The 15,109-nt window shown below is 35.1% G+C and overlaps 2 protein-coding genes across 5 annotated transcripts; both read right to left on the reverse strand.

Annotated features, from left to right (window-relative positions):
* Positions 1–2,173: 2,173 nt before the first annotated feature.
* Positions 2,174–7,116, reverse strand: LOC107007552. 4 transcript variants are annotated; one of them, XM_015206221.2, is made up of 9 exons: positions 7,008–7,116; positions 6,713–6,821; positions 6,585–6,606; positions 4,518–4,574; positions 4,366–4,447; positions 3,270–3,365; positions 3,050–3,174; positions 2,905–2,923; positions 2,174–2,690 (listed from the first exon to the last, which is right to left on the reverse strand). In XM_015206221.2, the coding sequence occupies exons 2-9, from the start codon at positions 6,810–6,812 to the stop codon at positions 2,421–2,423; spliced, it is 771 nt and encodes a 256-aa protein (XP_015061707.1). In that variant the 5' UTR covers positions 6,813–6,821; positions 7,008–7,116; the 3' UTR covers positions 2,174–2,420. The 4 variants fall into 4 exon arrangements, with proteins under 4 accessions (XP_015061707.1, XP_015061706.1, XP_015061708.1 ...); XM_015206220.2 differs by having other exon boundaries at positions 6,713–6,824; XM_015206222.2 differs by having other exon boundaries at positions 6,713–6,824; positions 6,961–7,064.
* Positions 7,117–10,853: 3,737 nt separating this feature from the next.
* Positions 10,854–12,937, reverse strand: LOC107007234 (probable aquaporin PIP-type pTOM75). The gene is made up of 4 exons (XM_015205762.2): positions 12,429–12,937; positions 11,611–11,906; positions 11,210–11,350; positions 10,854–11,114 (listed from the first exon to the last, which is right to left on the reverse strand). Exons 1-4 carry the CDS (start codon positions 12,757–12,759, stop codon positions 11,016–11,018), a joined length of 867 nt encoding a protein of 288 aa, XP_015061248.1. The 5' UTR covers positions 12,760–12,937; the 3' UTR covers positions 10,854–11,015.
* Positions 12,938–15,109: the final 2,172 nt, after the last annotated feature.

Raw genomic sequence — 15,109 nt, forward strand, 5'->3', positions numbered from 1 at the left:
TAACTTTATAATTATAAGCATGAAAAGTCCAAAACGCCCCTTTAAAAACTTAACAGAATTTCCGACCGGAGTGAGCTGACGGAGGCTGTGACGGTCCGTCACGACTGTGACGGTCCGTCCTGCAGGTCTGTCACAAAGCTTAGAGACTAAATTTCAGTGAAGGGTCTGTGACGGCCCGTCGTGCCTGCGACGGTCCGTCCTGCCATTTCGTCGCGAAGTTCAGAGAGTCGATTTCAGTACCCAAATTTCAGAATTCTAAGTGTTTTGAAACGAGACCCCCTCGACGGTCCGTCGTGCCCATGACGGTCCGTCGTGGGATCCGTCGTCTCAGCCAGTTTTTCCAGAAATAAAATCTGCTGCTCAAAACGACTAAACAGGTCGTTACAAATGCCATATTGAAAAATTTGCCCAACATTATTTGAAATGGTAATTACTTCGTGTTGAACACATTAGAAAAAGTATTTATCGATTCTTCGATTTTCTCCAACAAAAATAAAAACATATACAATAATATACACAAAAGATACATGTGATATACACATGATATATCGAGTATATCATTTTATGTCATGTGTATCACTATATACAGTAACTATATACGACATACATGTAACATGCAAATGAAACATACGGGAAATTTAACTTTGTATCCTTTTACAAACCTTTTTTTTATTTATTTATTTATCGTCATTTTTATACAAAAGAAATTAGAAGAGATCATTTCTACGAACATATTGTATATGTCAATATATGTCATTGTATTTTATATGATTTGCAATATTAGTGTTGCTATATTTTGTGAAGTTAATAATATCGGTATAGTTAGAAACAAGTATCATTATTTTTGCTTGTTATAATTTTTTATCCCAATAAGATATCCATGATTATATATTGTATTTGTGGAGACAAACACACATGTACCCATGGGCCTTACTTTAGCCTTTTGGTTTTGAAGGAAGTTTAGCCGGATAAATTGGATCCTGTCTATATGTGTTAGTACTTAACTTTTTAACTAACACGTTTAAGATAATAAGATTAAAAATATTTCAATATATTTGACATATCTGTAATTCTAAATCGTAAGATCCAAAATCTTACTCACTTTTTTAAGTTTCATGTCAAGTTAAAAGAAGACAAACAAATTAAAATGAATAGAGTATCAAGTTCCATGTCACCCTTTTCGTCACAAAGAATGTGTTGGGTACAAAGGAAAATATATTTTCCAATTTTCTCATATTCGATTAGTCAAAATTTTTGGAAATAGTTTTTGTTAAGTTTCTTAGAAATGAGAAAAATGACTTCCTTAGTGAAAATAGGACAAACGAGTTTTACAAATGATATTTCACATTGACGGTGCCCTACTCACTCTCCAAAAAATTTAATATTTACCCCTACCATCCAATGCATGAGTAGTCAAACAAATAGTTAGGTATTGTTTTAATAATGTAAAATGAAAAATCTAATAATAAATAATAAATAAAAGAAAAGAAAAGAAAACATTAGTAAAAACTTCTAAACAAAATAACTTGATCACATTTGTACAAATAATGTAATATACGAAATGTTAAAATCTGAAAATATAAATAAAACTAATAAAAAACACTAAAAAAAAAATATATGACACGTAAAAATAGTGAAAATAAGGTATGCAAACATGAAGAAGATGCAAGAACATGATAATTGTGGGATCGAATCTTAGCGAAAGTTGAATCCTAACCTGCACCTTATTTTACCATCACCGCTCTATTGTCATCCCTATTTTTTCGTTGCTACGACATTATTATGTCGAAAATCGTTATGACATGGTTGTGGAGTAAAGTCCCCCATCTCCTCGAACTTTGCCTTTTGGTTTTCTAAAGGGAAAAAGGCTAAGTATAAGTGGAAGATGTTGGGGTTACACTCTGAATATTTGGTGCCTTGTAGGTTAAACTATTGATCCCTTTGATGAATCTCCTTCTTCATCTTCCCGGGTTGCAGAGAAGAATCCGAACTGAGAAAAATCGAAGAGATTCTTGTCAACACCATTAGGAAGATGAAGGAAAGGGAAAAGAAGTTCAAATTCACTATTTCCCTAAATAAGTACTGCAAATAACAGCAATCCAATTATATCTGAATGGATTTGTGAGCTTTGACACATATAACGACACAACTATAAATTCAAACACCAAGAAAATACGGTGAACTGGACACATCACGATAGCAATTCAAATTTAAACACCAATAGAACTTTGATGCAAGATGCAGAGGGATGTTTTCATCAGTTAAGAGAATCTACAGAAAACCTCAGCACACAAGTTCAATTACGGTTTCCATCCACCAATGAATCTATACAAAATACACACTCTGTTCATGCTACGGTAGATAAACTCATTTCCAGGTTTCTTTTAATTCCAGAAATACGCACCAAATCCTTTAGAAGATCACTTCTGATAGCCAGGAGGTGGATAACCAGAGGCAGGATAGCCCGTGGGTGGATAGCCAGCAGGCGGATAGCCTGGAGCTGGGTAAGCTTGTTGTGGAGGAGCTGGATAAGCTTGTTGTGGAGGTGGTTGACCATAAGCTGGAGGAGGATATCCAACAGTTGGTGGGTAAGGCTGATCTAGTCGTGACATATGCTGCACGGGTGGCACTGCCATTGGTTGAGGACCGAACTTGCCATCTCTCTTGTCCATTTCAACCTTGTGTTGTGTCTGCATCGCTCATCAAACATACTAATCTCAGATGTAAATTATTAAATAGGAAACCTTGGAAAGCTTACAAGCTCAGGTTGCTTGTAAGTTCCTCGATCTTTTTGATGAGTATCTTTTTAACTTCATTTTTTCCGCATAAATGTTGACAAATTATAGTTACATATCAGAGAAGCATTTCATGTTTTAATAAAGTTGAATCGAGTTTCTTGCTTACCTGCATACAGGCACAAACCCTGCAATCAAGAAAATGCAACATATTTAGGAAAGAATTTTGAGCTACTTTTAATAGAAATAAGGATTATCAGAAAACTATATATGAAGATAATGTCCAGGAATAGAGCGAATATAGAGAAGCTTACGTGCAGTAGACCATGTCAGACAAACATGACAGCAGCTGAGAAGCTTCCTGGATCTCCTCACTTCCAACAATCATAGCAACAATTGAAAATATGCAAGCAATTTGTTGGAGGCAGAACATGAAACCCTACAAAGCAGGAAGAGATGTGTTACGAAATACCTTACGGATTCACTCCAAATCCAGTAAAATGGGGAACTTGGAGAGAGAGAGAGAGAGTTTACAATAATGCAATTATCACATCGCGTTGTTTGTATGTTGAACTCATCTTGCAACATGAAGCGGGTGGAAGCCACTGAATTTCCAAAGCAGAGAAAAACCTGGTAGTTTCAAAGATAGATAATCCATCACTGCATCAGAATATTAAAGCACACGAGGCAATACCAGGGAGGTTGAAGCTCAAAATGGGACATACAGTCTCAAAATACAACCCACAAAAATTATAGGCATTATAGGTAGATACCACAGTTAGGATAAGATAATGTTTGATATCCTATGCTGCACACATTCAAGGTGAAAACTTAAAACTTATTGGCAGCCATCAGAAAATTCTCCTATTTCTAACTCAAGAACAGTCTATGACTAACTTGAGCTTGCTTTTTAAGACAGAACGTTGTTTCCCGAGTGTGACCGGGGAACTACTGGAAGGTTGCGACTAGAATGGTCGTCCAAAAAAAGAGAAGATGTTGGTTGACTGAAGAAGAGAGGAGCAGTGCAATTCACCTGCAGAATAAAGGAACAGTGCCAATCGTCCGAGGAAAAAGGACATCAGTCGCCTAAGCGATATACTTGAGAAGAGAGGAGCAGTGCCAAACACCCAAAGAACAGTGGAGAGCACCCGTCACCAGAAAAAAGAGAAATGCTAATCATCGCAAAGAGTGGGGCTGGTCACTGGAAAGAGGAGTGGCACTGGTGGGCAGAAAAAGAGGATCACAAGTTTCTGAAAGGGGAGTAAGTAAAGATCATCACAAGGTGGAGCCTGCATCAATTATCAGAGGAGAGGAGAGCACCGGAAACTACAGCACAAAGCATATAGCATATAGCATATGACTGCCTACTGGTACGTGGAAGTTTGTAACTCTCTACAAAGATGTGGCGACTCTGACGCCATGCGGAAAAACTAAAGAATTAGCACGGATGCATGACGCTCCTCATATAAAGTTTTGATCAGGTAAAGTAAAGAAAATAAACAGTTTTGTACTTAAGAATATTTTTCTATTCAATTACAATTAATCAAAACAATTTTAAACTATAATTACATATATTTTATTTACATTCTAGTAGTAAGCAAAAAAAAAAAGTAATCAACTTGGTGTTCACCTCAGTTGCTAAACAAAACTCAGGACAACGACTTTCTCCACAACGACCACTGCAGGGCATATAACCCGCACAGCATGTGTACCTGTGAGAAAGAAAATTTCATTATACCAAAGCTAGTACCACAAGAGACTGATGAAAGATAAATGTCATACCTTGTCATATCACCATAGAGAGCTCGTTTCCGAAGCAAATATGATGCACATGGTGCACTGCAGAGTTGAGAAGTTAGTAAGGCAAATATATAACTTACTAAAAGGAGTTATCTCTTGAAGTAAAGAGAAGAAAACACTAGTTACATAATACCCGAAATGTATAGGAAGAATCCAGTTAAAGGATACAACAACCAACAAACCCAGAATAGTCCCACAAGTGGGGTCTGGCCGTCTGGGGAGGGTGAGTGAACACAAACCTTACCCCTACCTTTATGGGGTAGAGAGGTTGTTTTCCATAGACCCTCAACTCAAGAAAATCGTTTATAGAACAAGTTCCAGAGAAATGCAAGAAACAAAAGCTACAATGAAAATAATGAAGAAAGAGAAGTAGTGTCAGTAATAATAGTAAGGATAACCAAAGTAAAAAACAACAGTAGTAATTTCGTCAAAAAAACAAAAAGAAGAAAAAACAACAATAGTATAATACAATTGAAGAAAGTGATGATGCTAGCAAAAAAGTACTAATACTAGTAAGAGAACAGATATGGGTTCTCAAGACTAGACCCTGCATCTACCTCTGAGAAAAGAGAAAACACTTGACTATCTACCAACTATCTACCATAATCCTCAACCTCCATGTTAAAGAATGTTAGAAATAAATATCTTGGAATCTAATCACAATAACACATGTATTGCGGGACATACGGTGAAATTGATGATTAATCAATTTGGTGATATGATTCTCCTTTTAGTAGAATCTCTAGAGTACATGAATGCAAGTTTAGCCTACAGCTAAATAAGAGTCATTAATATCTTTGTGGAAAGCACGGGCAAACTGGGATTAAAAACAAATACACTAAAAAATAAGAGGAAAACATCCTTCACTATTTCTTGCTGTTCAGTATATTTAAAATTAAAAGTGCTCTAACTGATATCCCCTAAATAACCAAGATATTTCCAGTAAGCAATTCCTCTTTTCGACTACAACAGCAACCCCTACCCCGTCCCCCTTCCCAAAATCCAACACCATATTTTACAGTATCTCGCTTTAACTTTCTGCTTGATTTAACAGGACAAGCATTTGTGACTGCACAGGCAGGCAGATTGAAAGCAGAGAGATAATTCAGCTACCAACCAAGTCAAGAAAAGAAACAACCTTCCATTCCTTTTGGTGCAATTGGCGTAAATATCAATTGGTGCTCACTTTCTTAGCAAGTTAAAACTTGTTAGATAAGTTGGGTTTACTGAATAAATGTACATGAGACATTCAAAAAAAGGATAATCCAGATATACGTAACTACAATAAGCTGAATGTTACGCTCTTCCATATCTTCGGACATACTAGGTTAAACATTTTAATTTGCATAACAGCTCTCAATCAAACATCAAATTAAGCTTAAAATAGAAGTGCCCTTCACTGGAACATTTGTTGTGTCTATTTTCTCTCTCTTCACTTGGTTCACATTCAATGGTGCTGGTTTGGGCTCTTTTTTTTTACAATGGTGGTAGTTTGGAGCATCATATCTGTTTTCACTTTACTTGGCGCATTATTTTGATGTTGTCATTGTTCCTTTTCTCCTGAGTGTTATTTACTGCTCTCCTTTTGGTTGCCATGTCTTCTTCTTCTCCATATTTCCTTTTTCAAACTACTTTAAAAAGCTCTCCTTGAAGACCAAGGGTCTATCTAAAACAATCTCTCTACATCCATTAGTTAGAGTAGCAGGCAGGCAGGCCAGGTCGAAAACTAAACGGATCTAACAAAACAGGTACTACTAAACTACATCCAGATTAACTAATCAGACAGACATAAACATCTAAGTAGAAAACTTCAGCTACAGCTTTTTAAGCATTAAATATTACTCAATTCTAAGGAGCACACATAAACTAAGTCAAATCACCACAGCAAAACACTCGTTCCATCCAAATCAACAATCCACACATAAAATTCTCCTATAAACTACCAATATCTTTTTTCAGTTTCAATTCAACAATAAGCATACATTCAATAGATCAAAAATCAACAACATTACATACATCATGAAAAACAAAAAAAAAACACAAACGTACCACCACAAAGCAAAGCAGCAATCTGCAACCAAAACAAAACAAAACAAAATAAAAAACCGTATAAGCAATACACATAATAATCTTCATCGGAATTCCATATAGACAATTTAAAGGAAGTAGAGATTTACAAGGAGTATCAGCTTGGATTGTGCTCATAAGATCAGTGTGCCAAAGGTTGCGATAATTCTGTCGAACCTGCATCTTGTTCAAATACTCTTGCGACGCCATATCTGATCTCTGCTGAAGATTTATGAGAGAAATTGCAAATCAGAAACCCTAGATAAATCTCCTTTTTTGCTTTCAGTCAATGTAATGGGGAAAAATGAGCTTTTGCTAAGTCAATGTTAGTCGATATAAACAAAATTGAGAGTCATACAAATTAAGCAAAAGAGTAAAGAAAACGCTTGCGAAGTTTCCTCTTACACAGTTGGCGAAGACGTTCAAGTTGGGTTTGAAAATTGAAACCGTGGACACGACGTTCTCTTTTTTTTGCTTTTAAGACGAAGAGAAGTGGGAATTTCTTAGTTTCAATTTATACGAGTTAATTTAATTTGATAATTATTTTAATTAAGTTATATCCACTTTTCCATAATTAATACAGATAATTTTTAAATGCAAATTAGATTATATTAATTTGATATTTTAAATATTCAAAAAAATATATTTAGAAAGTAATATATCTTGCAATTCTTTTCATATAGAAAATATATTTTAAAATGTTAGTCAAAATTTATATCATTTAACCCTCAAAAAATTGATAAATTACTGAGTTTTATCACAACACCTATCTATTATTACAATTATAAATAACCTAATCTTAATTGTACTATATACCTAATCATAATATAATTCTAGACGAAACATAATCTTAATTAATATAGGTAGTCGAATCCTAGTGCGACTCTAATTCTTCAGTAGTGTTATAAACTCGTCAGTCAGCTTCGTTGAACCTGTACTTTTGATATGTTTCAATCATCAGCTTCCTTCTTTATCAACACTTGTTGCAGATACGTCAGTCAGTTTTGTTGGACATGTTCCAGTTGTCAATTTTCTTCTTCTTCTTCAACCAAAAAGAATCGAAGAAGTAAATATTTGTATGACTATAAATCATTTCATACTAAGAATAAAATTAATATTTTAAAGTTAAATATTACTATATATAAAATTATGTATTTTATTTTAGACTGACTAAGAAAAGGTAAGTAATACATAATAGACAAATGAAATTGTATAATACTCTCTCCGGTCCATTTTAGTTATGGTCCGTTTGGACATGCGAAATCATAATACTAAAGTTGGAAGGCTTTTGAAAATTTTCGGATATAAAACCATAATTTCAAATCTCATATTCAAAAACTGACTTAAAATCATAATACAAGTTTGCATGTCCAAACACAATCTTAGCATCATTTTATAAAGTTAAAGATACTATAATTTAATTAACAATTTTATTTTTATTCAATATGGAGAAGATTAATGTAGTTAAAAACAGGGGTAGTATTTAATTGAATGCACATGCAATGAATAAATAAAAATGATTTAGATAAATTGTCCTTTTAGTTAATATCTTCTTGAGAATATATAAAAGAAAAAAATAACAAGTAAAATGGACCGAGAAAGAGAGTAATAATTGAAACTCTTTATCTTTTTTTAATAAAAAATATTCAAATGAGAATTTCTTTCTATTTTAATTTAGTTAAACCTTTTGATACAATGTAAATATTAATAAAATAATAATGATTTTTAAGTTGGGATCTCAGATATACCATATGTTTGTGCAGTAATAAAATCATATTTTAAAATTAATAGAAATTTTTCTAAGTATATATTTACATTAATGCAATAACATTCATTCAAATAAATGATAATTTACAAAATTTAATCTTACCCTCAATTATTATTTTTATTGTTTAATGCCTTTTGCTTTCTTCATTTATTGTGAATGATGTTTTGAGTAAAGTGGATTGTACAATTGGTTGTTGATGAGGATGAAAGATGAACCACTTGAAGTGCTACCAAAGGTCCAAGAATCAAACTTGAAGGCAACTTGCAATTAATGTCTATTTTGACTTTGATAAAATCAAATTCAAATCCGTCAATTTATTTAAATTTGGACTAATTATTGATATATTTATTTTTTATCTTATTTATTACTTCTTATGAAATATATCTAATCAGATATGAATAAATAAACATAAACGGAAGAAGTAATAGTTTTAAGTAGCTACTATAATTAGTTAAGTTGACAATTAGTTGGATTAGCTCGATTTTGGATTATAGAATATTTAGACAAAATTTGAGAATTGTTCCCTTGTATCTCGTTTTGAATGTCTACTCCATTGATCTATGAGTAAGACATTTGAATTGTCGATTTCACATCTCTTTCTTCTGGAATTTATTATTTTATGTAAATTGTAAACGTTTAAATTAGTTTTATGATAGATGCTTAATATATTTTGCGAAGAGGATCGATATATAACTGTATTGGTGAAAAGGTGTGAGAAATCGATCATAGTGAGTCTGAAAAGGAATAGGGATGGAGCACAAAAGTATTGAAGTGGGGTGATTTAGGTGTGCTGACCGTAGACATACTCTTGATAGAAGGACATGGAGATTAAGAATTAGAATAATAAGTTAATAGATAGCCACATGTAGGAGTGGCAAAATCAAATTCAACCCCTCCAACTTGACCCAATCCATTTAGGTTTGGGTTGGTTATTGACCCGCTGATTTGTTAGCTCAATCAATTTCAATCCTTTAAAAGTTGAGCTGATATTAGTTTTTGAGAAATCATGTCAAAATATATTAATATATTATATATAGTTATAATAAATGATAATAATAACAATTTATTTGGTACTAAAAGCTTATAGCAAATAAAACTATTAAAACTTAGTAAAAATTAGGAGGGTGTTATGACCTGTTACTTAACCCGTTTCAACCTAACTCATTTTGGCTCAAACAAATTTGGGTAAGGTTGGATCTTGACCCGTTTATTGTCTTGACTCATTTTCATCCTCCTCAATTTTAACCCAAACCACCCAATTGCCACCCGTAGTCAGATGTATTTCTTTTTCTACGTATTATTTCCTCCACTCATTTTATATGTCATATTTTTACTTTGCACTGCATTAAAAAAAATTATGTAATTTTACCGTTCTACCCTTATTTAAGTTTTTTGAAACTCAACTTTTCAATTAATGAATATGAATTACATTGTGTTGATTAATTAATATAATCAATGTACATGAATCATTTACTTAACTTTTCTAAGTTGGTCAAAAATGTATATTTCAACGCTAATAACTCACCAGAGTAAAAAAGAACAATATGCTAATTTATGCATTGATTTTATGAAATGACAAGTACTATGGATCAACTATTTATAAAAAGAAAGGGAAAAAAAAGACAAATGTACCTCCGAACTATCGTAAATGATATGCATATATCCTCCGTTATTCTTTTGGGACATTGGTGTCCCTGTCGTCCATAAATTAGAGCATATATGCCCTTCACTCTAACGAACGGACAGGGGCACCATTGTCCCAAAGTATGACGGAAAGGGTCCAATGTCCCAAAAGTATGATGACAGGGGCACCAATGTCCCAAAAGTATGACGAAGGGTATTTGCATACCATTTATAATAGTTCGGGGTACATCTATGCTTTTTCCCAAAAAGAAATGACATGTAAAATGAGACGGAGAGAATAACATTTATTCTTATTTTTCATTAATTTAGGTTTCTATTACTATTATATTACTTTTGTTTTTATTGCTACTGCCTCGATAAGCTGGTTTGCGCGTAAAATTACAGTGAATTTCTCGTCGTTGTTTTTTTTGGGTACCAGTAATTCTCAAAACTTAAATTATACGAAAAGAAGTTTCAAACGTTTGAAGTTGTCATTGCATAAGAATTGGTGGGGAAAAGAAAACTAGAGCTTAGAAAGGAATGGGAAATTGAGATGATCACTCAACTCTAGTTAATACATACTCTCTTATCGTATTATTTTACGTGACACTATTTAAATTTTAAAATTCAAATAAATTTATTTTTTACTATTAACTTATTTTATAGATATTTTAAACATTTGAACTTATCAATTTGTTGTGATATATAGTTCTTTTTACATAGTTTTTAAATATATAAATTTTATTTTTTTAAAAAAATAAAGATTTCATTCGCAAATTCTTTGATTAAAAATACGCTTAAATTGTTTAACTCTCGAAAAATGAAAAGTAACAAGTAAATTGAGACAGAGAGAGTGGTTAATAAGAATCTTTCACTTGATTTGGAGAAAGAAAACTTTAGATACAAACATTAAACCTGATAAATTTACACACATAATTAACATCTGAGAAAACGTAGAAAAATCACAAAAAACAACAGCACCAGACAGGGAAAATGATAAGATAAAAGGTCTCTTCAACTCTTCAAGACCTGCTGCTCTTGAATGGAATAGCTCTGATGATTATCTGATGGTAAACTGCAGCAAGAGCTGCTCCAATGAATGGTCCAACCCAGAAAATCCACTGAAAATTATCGCGAAAAAACAACACTTTTAGTTTAAGACATCACACAACAACAAATTTGTCATCTCGACGGCTTCTAAGTTTAAAAGACTTACGTGGTCATCCCATGCCTGGTCTTTGTTAAAGATGATAGCAGCTCCAAGACTCCTTGCGGGGTTGATACCAGTTCCGGTGATTGGAATGGTAGCCAAATGAACCAAGAACACCGCGAATCCAATTGGAAGAGGTGCCAAAATCTGTCATTAACAAAATTGTATATTATGATTCCTCATACACAAAATCTATGTTGCTCACACTCTTCATAAATGCCAATAGATGCTCGTCGTTTACAAAGAATAGAGTCAGAGCAACATAACACAGAAAGCGAATCTAGTCAAAAGTTCAAACCATTTTACCCTCATTTTTTACCTCCTAATGTAAAAAATCAAAACTTTGATCCAAAAAAGTACTCTACCACTACTAAGCTAATGTTATTGATAGGACAAGCAACACTTACAGGAACATGCGAGTCTCTAGCACTTCTTTTGGCATCAGTTGCAGAGAAAACAGTGTAAACAAGGACAAAAGTACCAATAATCTCAGCACCAAGTCCATCACCTTTGGTGTAACCAGGATTAACAACATTAGCACCACCACCAAGTCTCTCATAGGGTCCAACCATAAAACCCTTCACAACACCAGCACCACAGATAGCACCAAGACACTGCATCACTATATAAAACACTGCCCTTGTTAATGACAACTTCCTTGCCAAGAACAAACCAAATGTCACAGCTGGATTAATGTGTCCTCCTGTTTCAGTACAAATTTAAAGACTCAGTACATCAGTACATGTTAAAAAAATCACACTCAGCCTAATTCAACCCCAAAAGCTAGCTCACGACGGGAGAGACTCATCAACATTTAAAAAATTCACAGGAAGGTTGTCGAGTATCAATCGAAAACAGCCTCTCTAAGATAGGGGTAACTGCACACATCTTAACCACTTCAGACTCTCACTACAGGAAAACGGTGAACTACATGGTGATTTTCCCAGGAATTAGTACAAAAATCCGCAGGAAACTTATTTTTCAGAGGAAAACCCCGTATAATTCACACTTTTCTTATAGTGTGGAATGACACTAAGTTTATTGTTTTTATATAGTCAAACTACTAAAACAAACAAATTAAAGCAAAGGGGTTTGAGGGTATTGTAGTAGATCCATAAAAACAGTCCCCAAATGAAAATCAGTGACAACAAATATAAAAAGATTACCACTTTACAGTACCATGAGCAAAAAAACCAGATTTTTAAACAAGAATTAAGTAACTAACCTGAGATACCAGCAGTACAGTAAACCAAAGCAAAGATCATACCACCAAAAGCCCAAGCAACTCCTTGAACACCCACAGAAGAACACAAACTATCAGACCTTTTGAGCCCCATAACAGTCAAGATTGTTATGTACAAAAACAAGAAAGTAGCCATAAACTCAGCAATTCCAGCTCTGTAAAAAGACCATGATGACAATTCCCCTGGTTCAAACAGAGGAGCTGGTGGTGGCTCTTTGTAATCCTTGTCTGTTTGAGCTGCTGTCCCCAATGGCTGAGTTTCTCTGTACTTGTTTGCTCCAAGATTAACATCTTCTTCTTTGTTCTCTGCCATTTTTTTTTTCTTCACTCACTTTTTTCTCTCTGTGTTTATTATTGAGTGCTCAATGGAATCCAAGAAAAGGAAGTAAGGTGATGAGACAAGGATAAGGTTTGTCTTATTTTATAGTGGAGAACACATCATTAAACCAATATAAAATATGGTACAAAATTATTATTTTTTTCTTTCACTTAGTTGTATAATAATTTATTTTATTTGTTATAATCTTTTTTGTAAGGTTGATGGATTTGTTAATGGCAAATTATGAAGTCTACTACATTAGTGAACTAAAAATATCTCCGAATTTAACGTAAATTATTAATTTATTTTTGAATGGCTAATAATTTTAAAAAATATCTCTCTACTTAATTTATTATACTAAAATTTACCTACGGATCGATCACATGATATGTTTGTAGGAGTATCAAAATCTTAATGAAAAGTAAATAAAATTGTTAAAAATACTCTTAAACTTGAAGAGAGTGTTAAATTAGGTCTTAGCCTAACTCACACCCCAAAAGCTAGCTCAAAGGAAGGAGGATTGCCCAAGCCTTATAAGGAGTCCACTCATCTCATTAATCACCGATGTGGGACTTTTGCCATTCTTTAACACCCCACCTCACGTCCAGTGCTTAGCATCTAGTGCGTGGGCAATTTTAATTTTGGGGGGCCCAACATCGGGTGAGATGAGCCCTACTCTACTACCATGTTAAATTAGGTCTTAAGCCTAACTCACACCCCAAAAGCGAGCTCAAAGGAAGGAGGATTGCCCAAGCCTTATAAGGAGTCCACTCATCTCATTAATCACCGATGTGGGACTTTTGCCATTCTTTAACACCCCACCTCACGTCCAGTGCTTAGCATCTAGTGCGTGGGCAATTTTAATTTTGGGGGGCCCAACATCGGGTGAGATGAGCCCTACTCTACTACCATGTTAAATTAGGTCTTAAGCCTAACTCACACCCCAAAAGCGAGCTCAAAGGAAGGAGGATTGCCCAAGCCTTATAAGGAGTCCACTCATCTCATTAATCACCGATGTGGGACTTTTGCCATTCTTTAACACCCCACCTCACGTCCAGTGCTTAGCATCTAGTGCGTGGGCAATTTTAATTTTGGGGGGCCCAACATCGGGTGAGATGAGCCCTACTCTACTACCATGTTAAATTAGGTCTTAAGCCTAACTCACACCCCAAAAGCGAGCTCAAAGGAAGGAGGATTGCCCAAGCCTTATAAGGAGTCCACTCATCTCATTAATCACCGATGTGGGACTTTTGCCATTCTTTAACACCCCACCTCACGTCCAGTGCTTAGCATCTAGTGCGTGGGCAATTTTAATTTTGGGGGGCCCAACATCGGGTGAGATGAGCCCTACTCTACTACCATGTTAAATTAGGTCTTAAGCCTAACTCACACCCCAAAAGCGAGCTCAAAGGAAGGAGGATTGCCCAAGCCTTATAAGGAGTCCACTCATCTCATTAATCACCGATGTGGGACTTTTGCCATTCTTTAACACCCCACCTCACGTCCAGTGCTTAGCATCTAGTGCGTGGGCAATTTTAATTTTGGGGGGCCCAACATCGGGTGAGATGAGCCCTACTCTACTACCATGTTAAATTAGGTCTTAAGCCTAACTCACACCCCAAAAGCGAGCTCAAAGGAAGGAGGATTGCCCAAGCCTTATAAGGAGTCCACTCATCTCATTAATCACCGATGTGGGACTTTTGCCATTCTTTAACACCCCACCTCACGTCCAGTGCTTAGCATCTAGTGCGTGGGCAATTTTAATTTTGGGGGGCCCAACATCGGGTGAGATGAGCCCTACTCTACTACCATGTTAAATTAGGTCTTAAGCCTAACTCACACCCCAAAAGCGAGCTCAAAGGAAGGAGGATTGCCCAAGCCTTATAAGGAGTCCACTCATCTCATTAATCACCGATGTGGGACTTTTGCCATTCTTTAACACCCCACCTCACGTCCAGTGCTTAGCATCTAGTGCGTGGGCAATTTTAATTTTGGGGGGCCCAACATCGGGTGAGATGAGCCCTACTCTACTACCATGTTAAATTAGGTCTTAAGCCTAACTCACACCCCAAAAGCGAGCTCAAAGGAAGGAGGATTGCCCAAGCCTTATAAGGAGTCCACTCATCTCATTAATCACCGATGTGGGACTTTTGCCATTCTTTAACACCCCACCTCACGTCCAGTGCTTAGCATCTAGTGCGTGGGCAATTTTAATTTTGGGGGGCCCAACATCGGGTGAGATGAGCCCTACTCTACTACCATGTTAAATTAGGTCTTAAGCCTAACTCACACCCCAAAAGCGAGCTCAAAGGAAGGAGGATTGCCCAAGCCTTATAAGGAGTCC

The sequence above is a fragment of the Solanum pennellii genome, chromosome 12 (assembly GCF_001406875.1).
Source record: "Solanum pennellii chromosome 12, SPENNV200".
NCBI lineage: Eukaryota > Viridiplantae > Streptophyta > Magnoliopsida > Solanales > Solanaceae > Solanum > Solanum pennellii.